At 29.2% G+C, this 20,361-nt stretch overlaps 1 protein-coding gene across 1 annotated transcript in view; it reads right to left on the bottom strand.

Moving 5' to 3' along the window:
- The window catches only part of LOC129965703 (matrix metalloproteinase-2-like), an 89,990-nt gene that overhangs the window by 1,195 nt on the left and 68,434 nt on the right, over positions 1–20,361 (bottom strand). The window contains exons 3-7 of the mRNA XM_056079814.1: positions 8,558–8,847; positions 6,542–6,700; positions 3,644–3,873; positions 2,126–2,273; positions 762–1,025 (exon numbers count right to left, since the gene is read on the bottom strand). Of these exons, the coding sequence (XP_055935789.1) occupies positions 762–1,025; positions 2,126–2,273; positions 3,644–3,873; positions 6,542–6,700; positions 8,558–8,847 (1,091 nt within the window). The remainder of the gene's footprint in view (positions 1–761; positions 1,026–2,125; positions 2,274–3,643; positions 3,874–6,541; positions 6,701–8,557; positions 8,848–20,361) is intronic.

Raw genomic sequence — 20,361 nt, 5'->3', positions numbered from 1 at the left:
TTATAGAACAAATGGTATAATAATTTAGGAAAATAAGGTTTATATATTTTAAAAGATTAAAAAGAAATCTGAACAGTTAAATGTTATACAGGAAATTTTTAAGATAAAAACATTAAAAAAAATTATTTAATATTAAATAATTTTGAAATTATATTTTGCAGTTCACACTATTATTAGTTTTTTGATTAGCAAGAATATGTGAAATGTTTTTCTGTCAGCATTCATTTATTTATGTAATCACTTATTTGCATATGTTCATTTGTAATTAATTAGAAACATTCATATACTGCTAAAACAAAATGCATGTTTGAAAACAGTCTTTTACAAATTTTTCAATTTTTTTTAACATCTACAGGGTTTATTTATATTAATGAAATTGTTGTAATGATTTTTTTTATGTCATTAAAAAAAGAAATGAACTGGATGCATTTTTAGACCAGTCTTACCATTTAGAAATTAGGCTTAGTATTATATTCAAGTAAAACTATTTTGTTAAAAAATATTTTTTTGTAGAATTTACCTAACAAGAAATTTTGAAAATTACAGAGAGCAAGCAAATATTGCCCTTAATTTTTTATATTATGAATTCATATTTTTTATTACATCCACATACAAAGAATATGTCGTATATCTACCAAAACTTCTGGACATTCTGAATTTTATATTCTCCAAAGTCATTTGCAATTATGATTCCAATATTAACCTTAAAAATTTGGTAGTTTTTATTATCTGTGTTAACTGATGTAATCAATACATCTTACCATCTGTCCATTGAAAAGCTGCATCTATACTTGGTGGCACACCTCTCCATGAATTGATACTTCGTGGGTAATCCAGTTCCACTCTCCCTTCATTTTCATCAAACTTCCAATACTCTTTGCCACTGAAAAAGTAAGTTTTTCCATTGTGACCCCAAACCATGGCAGCATCAATGTGTTCAAGATCATCGGGCAATCCAAGATCTGTCAGTGGTCGAGGATAACCTGACTCAAGTTGATTTGCAGAGAACAACCAGAATTTTTTCCCTGAAAATTTAACACAAGTTGGAAATAAGTTTTTTATTTTTTTTGTTTGCTTGTTTGTTAATTATTTCTATTATTTGAATAGCATTTTCAGAGATCAATTTTATTCTGAAAAAATAAAGGGAGAGAAAATATTTGACCAATTTCACTGAAATAATATTAAACTAATAGCTAGTATGTATATTTAATTTGCACTAAATTATACTATTAATCAATTGTGTGCATGATACGCTTTGAAAATATATCATATGAACATTGAATTAATATTTAGTGTTTAAAACCAAGTTAGCAAGACATGGATTGCCTTTTACATTTGCAGTATTTTGCATCAATCCATTTAAGAATATTTTGAGCCATGATCAAATTTAATATCCATAATTTCTTCAGAAATATATATTAATTTAAACTTTGTTTGATGATGAAGTTAAATTTGACATTCCAACTGTATCAAATAGCGAGTATTAAAACACAATAGCATATTTGTATTTCAGGTAGAAGAAATTTAGAAATGTTTGTGTAGCTCAGAGGTTCCCAAACTTTTTTTTCTCGTGGACCACTTTCAAAGTTTTACTATTTTCGGTAGACCCCCTGCTGCTATATTTCTACTGTATTCTCAAAACTCCTAAAAAATATCACCCTAAATTGGGGGTGTTAAGAAAAAAAAAAAAAAAAAAAGTAGCACAGCGCAAGTCGCATTTCATCCCTTTGCAGGTCTAAACAAACATCCCGGACGAGCGGGCGCACAGGCGGCACTTTGGAAGTCTCGACATGTGGTGTACACTTGTACTATTATCTATTGTTCTATTTAATTCTGTGTTTGAACTGAGTCTCGAATATTTCTGAGTACTTACCTAGTGAATGATGCTACCTACCTACGTTGATAGGTAAATCCAAGCCCAAAATTTTTGTTCTTTATTATGAAAACCAGAAAATTTTTCGTGGACCCCCACTAACAACTTGTGAACCCCCGTTTTCTTTTCACGTCTACATGGACCCCCGTGTGGTTGTGGTCTCCCATGGACCCCTGGGGGTCCACCTGGACCACTTTGGGAACCTATGGTGTAGCTTTTAGACAATATCACAGTAAACTATATTATACTTACCAGTAAAGAAAACTATTTTTGTATCTATGGGTCGCTCATAGACTGCATCTACTTTTTCAATATCAATTGGTAATGTATGCCAAAATCGTTCAATAAGTACTGGATAACCAGCTTTTACTGTTCGGTTCATATCCATGCGCCAAAAATGCTGAAATCAGAGATAATTAATTTATAAAATTTTCTTTGACTAGCATCATAGTTTTTGTGATACAATAAACAACTGTAGAATCTAATCTTGAAAAAAAAATTTAATTGTTGTAAAAATAAAGTTTTGAATGTAGTATAAAAATTCAATCTTCAGATTATTGCTTCAATAGGCCGTAGTGATTATCTAAAAATTATTAAATTATTTGATTAATTTTAAAAGTCAGATTTTCCATTAATAAAAGGTGCTTTTCATATTTCAGCTTGATTTGGCGTACATATGTTCCTCACACCTTTATTAATTTTTTTGCATAACAAGTCTAATGGTTAATATTGTAATTTATTGGTGATAATTTGAATTTCCTTCAATCTAAGCAGTTTTATTTGAAATGAATTAATAAATTCTAAGATTTTCCAAAATTTTGAATATTGTCTAGTTTCCCTTTTTAAATTACCCTAATATATACCAATACTTTTTTTAAACTTATACAGCTTATCTATATACTTACTAAATCTTGTAAATAAGCAAAATATATAGAGCAACATAGATAATATTAAGTAAGCAAATTTTGAAATGTGCTTTTTATTTCAAACTATTGCTCTGTTCAATCAAATTAACAGTTCATTTTTAATTGAACCATTTTTAATAATGTAACAACTATAATATAATCATATTCATATGATTGTTGCTGAAATTGCTTCCTATTTTGAAGATGTCTTACATAAACATCTTTAAATTATGCAAACTTTTTTTTTTTTTTTTGAGAACAATGTATTCAAATCATAACTTGATTCTTTATAATAAAGTAAAAAGTTCATTTTTTCCAGCAGCTTTTAAAAGTTTTTCTTAAACCCATGACTAGGAATTCGAGCAAAATGATTTCTAAAACGAGATAGAAATCAGAAAAAGAGGACTATGGAAAAACATTCAAAGCTTATACATATATTCAAAAGAGGATTCTATTGAAATATAGCTGAACATATATCTGTTGCAGAAGTGTGCATTTCATATGATATTGCTGCTCAGTGTTGTGCAGTTAAAATAACAGAAATTAAGGCTCTGAGAAGTGTGGAAAAACAAAGTATTCACAAAACTCAGAAATGAATATGATTTTACAAAATGAATTTAAGTGTTGAGAAAATAAATGTTTTTAAGAATGTGAATAATTTGAATGTATGACAAATATATAAAGCTGTATACCAACTTTTAAAATAAATTATAAAATTATTACCACTCCCATTTTTTTCTTTTTAAATATATATATTACAATATATACACACACACACACATATATATATATATATACATTTAAATATATATATATATATATATATATATATATATACACACACATTTCAGATAAAAATACTTACTCTTCCTTTGAATATAAAAGCCTCCCTTCTTATGACAGATATAGCATCTATAGATGTATTGCACATGTCAGGCACTTGAGGTTGAACAGGGGGACTTTTCGTTGTTTTGTGAGGTTTGGGAGTAGTCTGCCTACTAGTAAAATATTTACCCCTTTTCGTTGAGGTAGTTTGGGGAGTAGTACTAGGTATAATCGGTGGCATGGTTGGTTGGCTGTCTGGATCTTTGTAGCCTATTATAAAAGAAAATTTGCAAACAATTCAAATAAAAATGTTATGTAGTAAAAAATTCTAATGCTTTATCCAATATATAAAGCTCAATATATTCAATATACAAAAAATTATACTTCGGTTTTCTCTTTACTGATAATAACGAAGAATATGTGTTCGTTGAATGAAGATATGAGTGAGTTGGTGTGTGTTTATGTTACAGCACAGGCCATTTGGGTTAAAGCTACCAAAGTTGATACAAATATATTTTAGAAGGTGAAAGAATGAACCTGGGAGAGATTTTAAAAAAATTATTTAGAATTTAATTAATTAAACACTAGGAGGGATTTCAACTTTTTTTGCGTCTAATTATCGAAAATATTATAGTACAAAATTAATTTTTAAACCACTCTAAAATTTAAATAGTACCAGCGAGAGTTGTCTCTACAAAATTTTTTCATATTCTCTCTTATAAAGGTACTATCCCAGAAAATTTGTTTGAACGACATTGGCGTACAAGTTACGAAATATCAACTTTTGGCGTGAATTTTAGCATTTTTACCGAATGTATCGTATGGTCCTTGGCGATTAATCGCTGTTATGAGATAAAAAGTATCCAACTTTGTTTTTCGCACACCAAAAGGTCTAAAATGTTGAAATTCGTCAAAATTTTGAGTTTGAATTTTTTGATGATTGTAATATTTTATACTTCCTATTCGGGAAAATATAATTTGACATTTTAATAATACCACTTTAACTGTTACCCAAAAGTTTTCCTAAATTCTGCCATAATTTTTTTAAAATGTTTTTTGTCATAATTTTAAACAATAGAATGAAATATCGCAATAAAATTCAATTCATATTGATATTGCAAAATATTTTGTTGAAAAAATCAGGAATAGCAAGTTATGCATGAGAAATGAGCATGTTGATCGTCAAAGGCGGCTAGTACATATATTCTGTAATTTGTTTTAATATACGCAAGTTTCATTTACGATTTTTCTTGAATTATTTTAAAATATTATTTTGGAGTTGTAAATGATGTTTTTTTCAATTTGTAATTATTTGGGGCAAAAATATATTTACTTACAAATTTTAAGTTTGATTTCCTAATTTTTATTTTAAATTAGCCCAGATCATTTTATTCTAAAATGTTCTCTTATCTTAATCCCCACTTTTTTATTTAATTATTTCTAATAAGCGCTTTAAAAAGCTGCTAAATTTTCATACTCTCTGAGCGAAGAGATAAAATTCCTTAACAACTACGCATTCTTTTTAAAGATACCTAAGATTTCTTTACTTAAGTCTACACGTGTCAAGTTTAGTTTAGTTTAGTTATAGTAACGTCCCGTTGTAAAGCAACACTAGGGCTATTTTGGGACGAACCTCGTAATTTTGAACTGCGGTCAGATGACGAGGACGACACGTGTCAAAGACATTCCTATCAGAGTAAAATTACCCAGAGAAAACTTCTCTCATTTAGATCTTATGTCGTGTTGTAAACAGACGAGTCTCTTTATCATCATATCTTTACCGAGTATAAAAAATGCCTCTCTTTTAAAATAAAGTGAAATTTATACCAAAAGTTTTATTCTTTTCTGCCACTCAAAATTATGTTTACAATATTATATTATATTGTTTCTTAAGCACTCTACCAATATGCATGAGATTTTTTTTTTGTAATAATCTTCATTAATTAATCTATGACAATCGTTCTGAAATATTGTTTAGAGAATAGCAACTTTTCTAGACGAACACATCTAGTATTTCTAGAATTTTGTATACCTAAATAAGCATCTCAATCATTTTTTTTTCTTTTTATGATTAATTTATAAAATCAAAAATCATCTTTTACACCATGATTTTAAAGTTTGCATTACTACACTACATTATCATAGAAATTAATTTTTTATTAAATCATGGTGCAATATTGTGTGTTCATTTAATTGTTGTAATTGTCAGTAAAAAAAAAATCAATGAATCTGAAACAGATCTGGGGGGAAAAGAAAAAAAAAACTAAAGTGAAAAGATTTTCCTGAATGGGGCTTTTGGTGGGAAAGAGAGGTGGGGGGGGGGGAGAGACAAAGAAGCAGTCGGTCATAAAAATGTTCTGAAAAAGAAAGAAAGAAAATATTCCAGAAGCAAAAATAAAATATTTTTCTCTTACTTTTACTAAGCCCCTCCTCCTTCTTCAAATTGATTCATCTACATTTTTCAAAATCAAGGAAACATGTATTATGTAAGCAAACTTTTAAAAAAGTTAAACCTAGTTCATCTTTTTCCAATCCAAAATTATTTTTTTATGAAGTACAAAAACACGGAAATTGAGACTGACTCGCCTAATTCAAGACGTCTTATCACTTTATAGCAAGAAACTGGAAAAAAATTCTCTTTTATTTAAAATAAAATCTAGATATTTTTTCCAATACGAATTATTTATTTGAAAATTTTGCAGACGACATTCGGGATTGTCCACGCAATTCTGAGACATCTTAATCAACTAATGAGCTAATACGGCTTCTCCTATCTCTGACTTAAATCTTAAAGATTTTCTTTTTTTTTTATTAAAAATATTTTGAAGGGCGATATTTAACCTTTAATTTAATCTTTTGAAATTGAAAAGTAGTAGAGTAAGTATAATGAATACGATGTCATTGATAATGAAATGCTGTGATGTGTAAATGAACTTACCATAAAGATGTCTAATACCATCCGCGTCGTCTTTGGGCAAAGTGAAGTATTCTCCCATCACCTGATAATAAGGAAACATGAGAGACCCTGGCGTAGACGAGTGAGATAACCCTAAAGAATGACCAATCTCGTGTGCAGCCACGGCGAACAAATTAACACCTGAAAGCAATAAATCCTAACTGTTATTTCTGTGTAGATACAAGCAACGATATCAAATATAAAATCTAATAAGAATGTAGAGATCGTGTTCAATAATAATTATAACTTGTTTTATTGATATTGGTACAATTCGATTTTAACGGCGATCAAAAAAGCACTAAGAAAATATTTCGCCCCATTATAAATTTATATTCAAGTGCATTATTATTTATTATGAAACATTTTAAACGTGCGAATCCCATGCTATATAGTTTGACGATTGAAATCGCCAAATTGGCGAAATTTTTTCTTGGCGCTTTTGGTCGCCATTACAAGCGACAAGTACAATAATATTATTATTACTAAAATCGAAAATTTACTGATTAGTATGTAGAGTCATTATCTTTAACTGCTATTAACAATTACCTTTTTAATTTCAATGCTAAAAAAAAAAAAAAAAAAAAAAGAAAGAAAAAGAGTAACTTCGACAAATGATATATTAAAATTAATTAAATATTTTTGCTTCGTGATTAAAATTGTTTACAAATATGTACATATGCATGTGTATAGAATCAATATTTGAAATTGGATTCAAAAGGATTCATGCGACTCACCGGAATAGTTTCTAATAAAGGGGTGACATTTATTTTTAGATCAATATGCCAGCAGGTGTTGAAAATTTTAAATTTAAGATTTTTGACTTAATGAAACAGCACCATGTATTACACTATTTGTTTTCTAGTATCTGTAAAGTGCTTTTTGTATCTTCTAATGGTTGGTGTTGATATGATTCATTATATCACATGTTAAATATTTTTTAAGTATCTGATTATTGAAAGTTTGATTTAGTCCGATAACGGGCAATCTGTATTCAACTGTTTATTATTTTAAGATTCGGTTGTTCTGAATTGGTGCTTCCCCCCCCCACTTTAATGAATATAAAGAGTGTAATAGAGTTCAAAATTCTCATTGTTATGTTTTTAAATTTATGCAATTCTTAACAACGTTTTAAACAGCGTCTTTTTGTTACATTCCGACCAATAATGAATTAAATAATTCCTATTAAATTCCGTCTGTCTTTCTTTTCCTTTTTTTTTGTCATTTTTATAAAAAAAAAATTATGTTTAAATTTTTTTTAAAAAAATTACACAGTGTGCAGAAAGTAACTCTACTCCAAAATATTTAATAGGCGGTGACCTCAGGCTGAGGTCACCACCTATTAAATATTTTGTTAGTTAGATCTAAATTCAGCATCCCTGGTAAACTTTATATTTGAGTATATAAAATATATTTTTTTAATCTGTGTAAATTTTTTTAATTCAATTCTTTTTCTATGGTAACAAAAATCAACTAGCTTAATAGTGATTTGTAATTAAATATTTTATTAATTTGGAATATAGCAATATTAAAAATTACTTTTGTAGATATTATATTTAATAAAGCCTTGTTTCCACGACCCGTGCATGTCTGGCGTATGGTGCATTTTGCCTTCTTTCGTCGCATTTGTGGTTTTCCGGCGCTTACTGATGTCTGTTCAGTTTGCGAGAAGCTTCCGACCGATGACTACAGGCGAGAGTGGTCCAACAATGGATTAGATGTCAGATTTACAATCATATCAGTAAATGACTTTGCTATAAGGACGGGTCTTAAAACATATCTGGACTGTAAGAAGAAAAGGGAGTGGACGAAATTCAAATTACCAAAACGCCCTAATATCACGCCATGTTAAATGCTACAAAGTTAGCCCAACTCATAAAAAATTTACATGTCTTGGATTTCTCACTCCATTTTCCCATTAAAAAAAGGACATTCAAAGCGTTACTGTTTTATGAAAGGCATTCTTTTTTAATGGTTGGAAAAAATAGAGAAGCAATGTACCCTCGTCTTCATCCTCAGGCTGCGAGGATAGCCACCTCTCGTCTGCATCGAAATGGGCATCTCCTCCAATTCCTTCTCCAGGGAAGAATGCATGGGCCAACACAGCGCCTTCACCATCGAAAGGATATCCGTCTCCGTGTTGTCCTTTCAAGAAAGACACCAGTATGTCGGCCGATTGTCCTTGAACCTCCTCGAATGTGAGGGCAGAAGCGGCGCTCCACACTTGGAAAGCCTTGCGCAACTGGGAACGAACCATGCGGATGTCTGCCGCTGAGTCCCGGCCCTTGACGCTGAAACGCAAATAAACACCTCATTGTTAGTCATCGCCTGAATTGGATGAATTACTGTGTGGTCATATGAATGCACTTTCACACTGTTTTTTTTTTTTTTTTTAAACATATGATTCTTTTACGGATTTGAGATGTAAGAAAGTTTCAAAGATCGTTTTGTAAGATATATCCTGCAAAAAAAGTTAGCAGCAATTACAGCACTAAATTTGGGGAGAAATACAGATATCAACATTGCCGGTTTTGCTCCAACTAGATTGATCAGGGAAGATTTTAGAAATCTTTTTGTAGGTTTATATCCAGCAAAAAAGTTAGCAGCAATTACAACATTAAATTTGGGGGGAAATACATAAATCGACAGTGACGGTTTTGATCTTAATTAGATTGATAGGGAACGTTTCAGAAATCGTTTTGACACATCCTATAAAAATTGTTAGTAGCAACTACAATACTAAATTTTGGAGGAATTACGGAGCAGTGCCGGGTTTGCTCCAACTGGAAAAGGTCAAATTTACTGTTCGTTTCAACATTCCGAGAAGACCATTTTTCGACGATTCTATCTCATTAAGGGGATATTGAGAATTAAATAAAAATTATTATGGGTGTCAATTAAAACAGTTAATTTTATTTTGAATAATAATAATAAACCAAGAAATTGTACTTTGTTTGACCTCTCTTGTTTTCTCGATTATACAATTAGATGATAGCAACTGTTTCGAGAATGCATTGTCTTAATGATTCAATTAAATATCTATGGATTACTCGAGGTGTTTGTACATGCAATTTTTGTACCAAATTATAGCGTTTTTGAATTATTTGATTTCAGTTACAAGTTTTACATGTATTAATTCGATCCAAGTATGACGCAAGGAGAAAACAATAAAGGAACTAAATCAAGGTGACCATTTTTTTTTTTTAACCTGAAATCAGGACAACATGAATTTTGACCAGCCACGCCCAAATTTTATAAATTTTTATCAAAAATCCACCCAACGGCCAACCTGCATACCTAAGTAAATAAAAAACTTATAAAAACTAAGAAAGAAAACGTACTTCTACATTTTTCACAATATACTTCACTAGGATCAATATTATTACTTTCTTTAATAAATGTAGACTTTAATTTTAAATCATCATTAAATACGCACTTTCGTCGTTTTGCCGTCATGATAATAATAAGGTAGGTACATCACAGTAGTTAGTACATCAGACCACAACTGGCTTGTATGACGTCGTGGCGGTCCAGCTCATACGACACCTGACGATATCACATGGAATTATCAGGGTTGCTAGTTCTAATTTTATTATTTTTATTTTATTACTTTTTTTGTTTTAATATTTTCTAATCTAAAACCAGTACTTTTCGTGTACTGGTTTTGTTTAGTGACTAACCAGGACTTATGCCCTGAAAACCAGTACTGTACTTGTAAAATCAGTACGAATGGTCACCTTAAACTAAATTAATGAATTATACGTTGCTAGAACAAAAAGAAGTAAACTGTAACTATACGCTAATATTTATTATATTTTCTGCACGGTGACTGCATCCTATCAAAATAAACTAAGTTTGTACTTTTTAAAAAAGAAAAAAGTAATGGCATAATTAACTGGCTTTCGGTCAAGGCTGTTTTCTAATTTTTAGATGCAAGTCTGTATTGCCTATCTTTTGATGAATATAAAATCATCTCTTTCAGGGTATACAATTGATATTTTTACTCAGAATAATATTTCTTATTTTATTTTAAATATTATATCTAAGTAAATATATTCTGTTTATCATAATTCAAAATGTGCTGGTAGTTCAGAAATCTTGCGGTCAGACATTATCTTCAGACAGCCATAATCTAACCATAGTCAAGGTTCTAAAATCCGGAGTATGTTGATATCTAATCCCATTCAGTAAATATATAAATAAATGAAAGGAGATTTGAAACACTCTAGTTCAAAATATCTAAACATGATAATGTTTTAAGCCTAATTCTTCTATCTATATTTTATTTTTAATATTTATTCTGAATTATAAGAATAAGCTGTTATATATATCTTATATATAGCAGTCATAAGGTGCCCACAAAAAACGTATTTAAAAGCTTGAGTATTAATCCAGTAATTAAAATATGGAAAACATATTGTGGTAATATATTTTTTAAAGTTCTTAAAGAGAGCAGGAAAAATAGTGCAGAAATAAAGATGGTACCATAAAAAGTCTTTTTTTTTTTTTTTTTTTTTTAAAGTTTAAAGTGTTGTAAAGATGATTCTGATGCAATAAAATGCATCAAAACTTATTGAGGAAACATGTTTCGAATTTTTTTTTTTTTTTTTGAAAACTTTTTTTAATAAATACCTACAACCTATGGAGAAACTAAGTGATAAATATGGTAGTTCTAACATCTGCTTTTTGTCTGTTTCGTCTAAGCTGTGCTCTGAAGTACCAAGACAGTTACATGTCAATTTCACAGTTAGTATGTCAGTCTAATAACATTATCTGGTTTAAAGTTTTAAAATAATTTTAAGATAATAAAAGGAAAATAATTATCCTTCAAAACAGTTCTTAAGATAAAAAATTCACAACAAAGAATTATTTGTAACTAAGTTTATTACACATTGTTCACTTATAAGAAGGGGGGAAAAAAAAGATAATTTGTTGCTACAATCCCTCATACTTATATATCAGAAGAACCTTTTACGATTCGGAATGTCTTCATATAAATAAAACATATTAGTAAGCTCATTAATCGTCTGTCGAAGACGAGGGGATAAAACATTGTTGAATTATCTTTTTCGGAATGGTATGTAAATATAAATTCAAAATGTAATTTTTGATTGTATATGACCTGTTGGAAAAATAAAAAAGCTACAGCATGAATATAAACTTATTACAATAAATAAAATACTTAAAAAGAAAGACTACGTCATATTTGATTACTCTAGATCCTGAAGAACTGAAGTCTTATTTAAATTACTCTGAACTGACAACAACAAAAACTCAATAAATGACGTTTTATGAATATCTGCATTTGCCGCCCATCAATCAATGGCATGAAGAAAGACAAACGATCTTTTGTGAAGTTCCCACACGTCTCTCTGGCGCAGAGAGCAATCGCAGACGCAGCTGTTGAGGCCATCGCATGGTATGAATTTCAGTTGCGAAAACCAAACAAATAAATATCCATTTCTTCATGTGAAATCTTCGGCTCTGTTTAAATTCCCGGTATTTTCATAAAGTTTCAGATTCTTGCAGAGTCATGTCAACATGATAATAAATCAACGTTTTCATGAATCATGGCTGTTGGAGAGAGGCTGGTCTGCGTCCTGGACTTGGATGACATCTGTTGATTCATTCCCGTCGTCCTCCCTCACTCAAGGAGGTTGTGATGTATTATAGACAAGATCACAGCCCAACTGAGCGAGGAACGAATCGAGGGAAAAACACTGACTTCCGGCGAAGATGTATCATCATCCATGGGGCTTGCATATCCTTGAGCTTGCACATAGAAGCAATCCATGAAAACAAATTTAAAAAAATCAATGGGAAATAGAAAAGTATATATTATTTCTTACCCTCTTGTAAAAATTCATGTTTTTAATGCTGTGAAATAAATATTTAGCGGTTGATATCTGAATTGTTTTTGAATTGCTGTCTGCGCTAAAGATATCCATTTGCTGTGAAATAAATATTTAGCGGTTTATAGATATTTTGCAGCCTTAGGCAGTGCACATTATGCGGTCCTCTTTTTCAATAAACTGGACCAATTATTTTCATATCTCAACACATTTTTTAATATAGTAAAGGTTTATTTTATTCTTTTTTTTCATTTTAACTTTGCAAAAATGCATTTGTTTTTATTTATCTAATATTATTCTAAATGGCCCAACAATCACGTTCATACGCTTTGTTATTGAAGCAGATGTCCTGTGTTTATAAATACAGTATAATCTCGAGTATCCGGTTTGCGACTATCCTGCTTTCAAACTATCCGGCCTAGTTTTCCTTCTTCGTAATTAAATGAGGAAGACAAGGCGTTGCATAGGCAACATTGTTTATGTTTCCTGCATTTAATTTAGGCATTACAGAGTTAATGTTAAGATGTGAACAATTTATATCCTTTGGTTTATTTTTTCTCTAATAAATTCTTGAAGCTTGCTGTCCAGTATTAATCATATATAAATTAACAGTACAAAGCTTTCTATTTTAACTCGAAACGTTACCGGCAACTGCTTCTATGATTTATGCGCGGCTTCAGATAAATGAAGGGTTTAGTACTCAATAAGCGAGAAAATATGTATTTTGGTATAAAAACTTTGTCTTCTGATATTGGTGGGCACGGAAAAGAGTTCATAGAACTCCGGCCTATCCGGCTTTTTTTGTTATCCGGCCAATCCTTTCGCCATATTAAGCCGGATACTCGGGAGTGTACTGTATTCTAATAATAAAATGGATATAATGAAATATACAAGAACATGACCAATTATACTTGATAAAATGTTAATATTATACTAATACTTTACAGCCGACAGAATCTGTAAATTTTAGAAATTTTTTTACTTGCAAACTAGAAAAATAATTTTTTTTTTAAATTGATTTAAATGTGGTTCCTCTCAGCCTAGTGGCCTAGTCAGAAATTTACCAGATATTATTCTATAAAGCAAAGAATACTTTTATATGTTAACTGGAGCAAATACTATTTGTGGATTTGACAATAAATAGATAATAAAGTAGACTGGTGCTGAATTTTTTATTGTGTTGTGTGCCGATACTAAGAATAGATGATATAACAGACCTGCATGATCTGAATTTACATTTCTCTTAAGATCTAGAAAGTAACATGATACCTTTTAATGTTTTTGGCAACGAAATGATGATGAAGTAAATTGTTTGACCAAAGGAATAGATTTAGCTTATTTAAATCCTTCTAATCAATGTCACTTTAAGTTCATATATATACATGTGTGTGTGTGTAAACATATTTTAGCAGTTGCATGACCAAATAGAAGAAAATTTTAAATTTTCAATTTCAATTTATTCCATATGGGAAGCATATTAAGTACAAGAAACAATGATGGAATTGACGTCCGTTTATATCGCGATACAAATGCAAAAGAGATAGAAATTCTTCCCTTCAGTCGTTTTACAGTGAGATTTTGATAGGGATTTTTTTGACACATGTACTCTTAGTAAGGAAAATCTAAGTATCTTTAAAAGAATATTTTTTAGCATTAGGTATTTTTATCTCTTTACTCGGAACGTGAGAAAATACTGAGACCATCAGTTTTCTAGAGCGCATGTAGAATAAATTAAATTAAAAGTGGAAACTGAATCAGGAAATAAGTGAACATTTTAGAATGAAGTTTATATCCGGTAAAATTTCAATTGAATTAATTAAGATTTAAAGTAGAATTTTATATATATATAGTGCTAAAAAAATTGTGAAAAAATGAAAATAGACTGTGTTTTAAAGAGTAAAATTTTGCACCATTTGAGGATCAAGCCATAAGTATCTTCAAGATCAGAAATGTAGAAATCTTTTACGTCTCCTTTAATTATACCTCCATGATAAAAGCCACAGACAGTATATTTAAATAGCAAGTAAAAATTACAGAATGTGATTATCTGGGGAGACAATAATTTAATTAATAACTAAAAATAAATAATTCTTTTTATAAATAATAGTTCAAAAATTAAGTGAAGCAGCAACGACTAACAGAGTCTTTGATACACTCAGTTTATTGTTTCTAAAACGGATTTAATTACACCATTTCTCTGAACAATGAACATATCAATAACGGAGTGCAGCTGAATCAGATTTCTAACATCTTGCAGCAAAAAAAGCATATTTTAACAATGACCTTTCAAAACTTTTATATTGAAATCAATCTGCAATTCTGTACAAACACTAAGTAGGAAAAAGAAATATTAAATTTTACAATTACACCACATAATTTTATTTCAATAAGTCTTAAGCGGATCTTCGTTCTCCTGTAAGAAGTGGATTAACTAAGTTTTCTCAATTTTTAATTTAAAGCCAATTTCCAACAATTATAACATTTATTTATAAGTCAAATTTCCAAAAATTATAACATTTATTTATATAAAAATGCTTTTGTTTGCACCTCTTGGTCGCCATCCCAATTATATAAAGCTAAACGTGTTCAACAAAATTTAATTTCATAAGTTACGTTTATGTTAATTATTATGTGTACATCATTTATGTTTTTATGTTTATATATTTCATTATTTATTATTTTCTACCCAAAATAAATTTATGAGGTATTATCAGTTTTTTTTTTCCTTTCCGCCAATTCATGCCAAGTTTTCATTCTTTGGATAAGTTGGATCGTAATGGGAAATAAAAGGTAAAATTAGTTAAAAAATAGCTACTTTTGAATAAAATTGAATAAAAATTTCATTAAAATTTACTAAATAGTTATTCTAAATTCAATTTCTTTTTAATTATTATTTATTACTTTTCATAGTTATTTCCCTATTTAGGGTTGAAGCACAACTACTTTGACAGAGTTGAAAATCCCCTTTTTCCCTAACAAAAAAGGGTAGAGGCTGAAAAAAAGGTTCATAATCCTCCAGACGAATGTATGTAGCAGAATTCTCAAGATGCTGCAAATGCTCTGATAGAAGCTGTGATGCAGGATGTGGCACTGCAATAGATAACCACACATTCTGCTCAGATTCCATCTTTTAACATACAGTAACACATGGCCGTTTGTAAAAGAAACAGAGATGTTTTGTCTAAATTTATGCTCAATTCTTCAGTAGGAGAATCACGCAGCTGACGTCATCAGCTGAGTCTTCTAAAGCAGAGCACACATGTTTGGGTGTTATAAGGCTGAGGTTAGGAAAAGGGTCAAGAGCAGGAGTTCTTTCAACCCACATGCATCATGGCTTGCCCCTGTTGATTTTAGCTTCTGGTTCGTCACATCACCTCCCCCTGCCTCAAGAAAACATAAAATAGGAAGGAGAGAAAAAAAAAAAAGTACGAGGTGGAGTGGTCCATTTTTAAAGAAAGGGTGATCATCTTGGGAGCCCTGAATTTTCAAAAGATTTAATACTGTGAGACAAAATGTCGATTGTTTTTCAGACCAAATGAGATTCTTCTAATAACCAGAAATTAATTTTCTTCAAATAAATATTACTAAAAAGGAAAGTGAGAATAAAAAAAAAGGAAGAGGTTTAAATTTTGGTTTACTGTTTTTTAACTAACTCTTTATCTGTTTCAAATTACTAACTGCATGAGAAATTATTACTTATCTCCCTATAATATAACTATTTAAAAACAAAAACACAAATAAGAAAATATAATGATTTATTTTCGATACTAATATCAAAGAACCAATAATATAATAGTTAATCTTCCACGATTTTTACCATGTTTTTTAGAATACCTATATTTAAAGTTCTATATGAGCTATTTATGACGAGGAAGTTTGTAGGCAGTAAAAAAAGTCTGGAAGTTCATATAAATAATAAGAACTATTAGTAATTATATTATTATTATTATTAAAATAATATATTAATAATAACCAAGGTTGCAACTTTAAGATTATGCATCAATAATTAAGAAAATTTCTATTTTTTTTTATTTTTGTTTCAATACTGTAAATATTTTAATTCATTTAAGTATCATTTTTAAAAGCTGACTATAGTTTATTTCTGACTTAAAAATATAAAATATTAAAGTTAATTTGTGATGGCAATCAGCAGCAATATCTTGAAAAATTTTTTAAAAATTATGATCGAAAAATCAATCAAGCATTCTCGAAATACTAATGAATTAAGTTAACCAATTATCAATTTCACGCCTTATATTTGATAAAACTTATAACTATTATTATTTTGAGTAAAATTAAAGAATATGGCAAAGATTTTTTTGCCTTCTCGGCCAATTATGCCAAACAATAGAAAACTCACCAAATATTAATATAATTCACCATATTTGGCGATATATCGCCTTTAAAAAATTACAATTTGGAGCTTGTACCGTAGTCTTAGTCGAGTCTTATTTTGTATCATCATTTTCTGTCAGATTCTCTTTAATTTGCCAATAATATTTCTTCCTTCGAACAAATAATACACTTTAATTCTTCCACCAAGATATATGATGCCAAAACTTTATAACATATAGAAAATAATAATACTTTGCTTTTGTATTGGAATTAAATATAAATGAAAATCATTTTTAAAATCAAAAAAAGTAAAAAAATTAGAAAAATAAAAAAAAAAATGAAATAGCATGAAAAAAAATTTGCAAAATAAGAGGAAAAGCATGAAAATTGGTATAAAACGTTACCAACAAATTGTTATGTGTAAAATAATAATGAAACCAAAATTGTATGTATGCATGTTACTAAATAGAAATATCAGAGACAATTTCTTTTTAATAATGTTTCAGATTTATTCTTAAATAATAGGAAATATGGGATTTTTGTTTCATTAGAAAGTTTTGAAGTGCATTTTAACAAAAATAAAATTGAATGTATATTTTAAGAACAATAATGATAATTGTACTAATGTTATTAAAGTGAAGTCTATCTAAAAATGTCTAATTATTTTAAACAGATTTTTAATTTTTTTAAAAAGTAAATAATTGCTATTGTTTAATCAATGAGAGTTCTCTTCATCGATGATAATTTTTAAATATCAGTATTTAAATATACCAAACGGCTTCGCAACTCATTTGCACTAAATGACACAATTTACATAGTTATTTTAATTCAATTTTAACTGAAACAAATGATTTTTGCTAAAGATTTAGTTTCAAACTCAGTATAGTCATTCGAATTCTTTTAGAAAAAAAAAGTTCAATTATTAGAATAACTGTTAAAAAAAAACTAGGTAATTATTTTTTAAACGACTTTCATATAATCTCAAAAGAATGTTTAAATATTCATAGGCGTTATCACAATTAAATAATTTTATTTCTAATTTTTTATGTAAACAAATTTTTTCTTAAATTACAGTCATTCACATTTTTATACAATAGAGATATTATTTCAAGTACAGTATTGATTAAAAATTTGTTATATTGGAAAGTTATAAAACCGAAAACAGGCTTTTTTTTATTATTATATTCCACGAGACAAAAACATAATATAGATTAAAAGCATTTTTCATACATTTTCAATCTATAATAATTAATAACAATTGTTCGAAATTAGAGCCAATAATATTTTTATCGAAATATATTTCAATTATAAGTAACACTATCATTATTTTAACTTTTTAAATAAAGCATTAATTAATCAAAAAAAGTTAGAAATTCGTTAAAAACACACTTCTATTATTTAAAACAAATACTTTTCTTGATAAATCAAAATATATACCTTTAAGTGGGCCGAACATTTTGGAATCCCTAACCACTGACGTTTTATGTGAAGAAAAAGCACGCACTCCCCCGCACATCCAGTGCCGTTCCTCCCCGTCGAATGAGCGGAGATTCGAGTGCACCCTTTTTAAGAAGAAAACAGCCTTGGAAGTGGTGTCCACGTGACCGATACACTTCCGGTCCGTATTATGTGCTAATGAGCGGAAGAAAGGGGGTTCCGATAATCAATTTATATTCCTTTTCCTGCTTTCTGCAAAGAAGGCGATAAGAGTTACAACACACGCACCACAGTGAAACCGATTCCTCCTTTATATAAGATGGGGTACACAGAGTACCCAAAATAATCCTCAATTCGATATTCTAAACAATGGGCAAACTGTTCAATAAAGTATAAAATGACAGCGCACCAAAATGTGGAAACTTGTTGCTTCCATCAACTGGAAAAAAAGACATTACAGGTTACAGGACAAAGATAAGTAAACGAATACTAAAAAAAAGGGGATTACATCACAACATTATCGAATGCTCTGTTAACAGAGAGTTACATGTTTCTTTTATGATGGTTTCAGTTAAATGAGCCACCAGAATTTGAACCAGGGACGCCTTAGCAAGGTAAATTATCAAACAGCGAAGTAGATACAACACAAGTTCGGAAATTGTGGGCATCGAAATTTTTCATGTAATATTTTAATTTTTAGATTCATTTAATTTGGAAGAATTAATTCGAACTTATTCAAATTTAATTCTAGTTTCTTTTAAATTTGAAAGCAAAATTAATTTTTTTTTTTTTCATGTTTTCAAATTTGTTAGTCGATTTGTTCGAACTGCTTTCCATTTGGGTAACTGGCTGACATACCAACAGCCCTGGCAAACTTGGCATTAATTTTTAGACTGGGGTGGGGAAAAAAATATGTTTCTAACAATTATACTTAAAATTAATTAAAGGAAATTAATTAAAATTGTATTGTTCAGATGTTGCATTAAAATAAATAAATAACAATATCTGGTTTTGGGAGGAAGAGGGTGAAACATTAAATGCTGGACTCCAACTGGGTTTAATCCGGCTTTACACTTCAGATATTGTGGAAAAGAAGACATCAAACTGGAACAAAGATTTGAAACTGGATTTATTAATTAATCCGAGGTGTTTATAAGTTCATCATTCACGTTTCTAATTATATTTGATATAAAAGAAATTAACGATATTCGAAAAAAATTCGATACTGAACTGCCATCCTTCATTACAATTTTTTTTTTTTACTACACCCATTCTGTATATGGTTAAATTAAGATAAATAAATTTTTTTTTCTGATTTTAATTTTCTTTAGTACTTTACGATTAATGCTTTCAATTCCTTTTTATTAAAATATGAAATAAGTGCTTATGTGTAAAAATGATGACAATCTATTATATTCAGTCCGTTGTGCCAGTTAAGATTCTTCGAAAAACAATTCTGCAGAAAAAAAAGTGAGAAAGAGAGAGAGATCGGGCGTTGACCTCTTGCTTATTGAAAGTCCAGTGATTAGATTTTCCTTTCAATATCTGAAACCTGTAAAATTTATAGACGGACCACAATTAATAAAAATATCTCGAGCGGTTTTTTTTTTTCTTTCTTTCTTCCCCTGCCTTTTTTTTTTTTTTTTTTTTTTTTTTTTTGTTCACTATTGTAAGAAAGGATAAATTTTCAGTGAAATCACGTAAAATGTTTACGGAAAATATTTAATAAAAAGATAACACAAAATCTTCGTCAAAAATTTATTATAAGATTTTAAAAAGTAATATGTAATTTGATTTGATCATATCTGATTATTGAAACAAATTAACAAAATTTGTTTGGAATCTTAATAGCTGAAAGTAATTATACTGAAAGGAAGGAGTAAGCATAATAAAAAAAGTGAGCAGCAGAAATTCATTAAAATAGCAAATTAAATTGGTTTCAATTTTTTTCTTCAATTTTCATCTTCTAGTTTTAGTTCATATGTATCGAATGCAGAATGAATACACCATATATCAAATACTCTATAATCTTAATTTAACTCTTACTACTGTTCGGTATCTTTAGTAATTGAACACTTTTTCTACAGGGTCCTACAGGTGCATATTTATCCTTTTTTCTCTTCTGGAAGAGGTTGTACAATTGCTAACTAATCAAATAATAGGCAACAAAAGAACATATTT

The sequence above is a fragment of the Argiope bruennichi genome, chromosome 4 (assembly GCF_947563725.1).
Source record: "Argiope bruennichi chromosome 4, qqArgBrue1.1, whole genome shotgun sequence".
NCBI classification, from domain to species: domain Eukaryota; kingdom Metazoa; phylum Arthropoda; class Arachnida; order Araneae; family Araneidae; genus Argiope; species Argiope bruennichi.
Note: the sequence above shows the minus strand (reverse complement) of the source record. Positions and strands in the feature narration are given on the sequence as shown.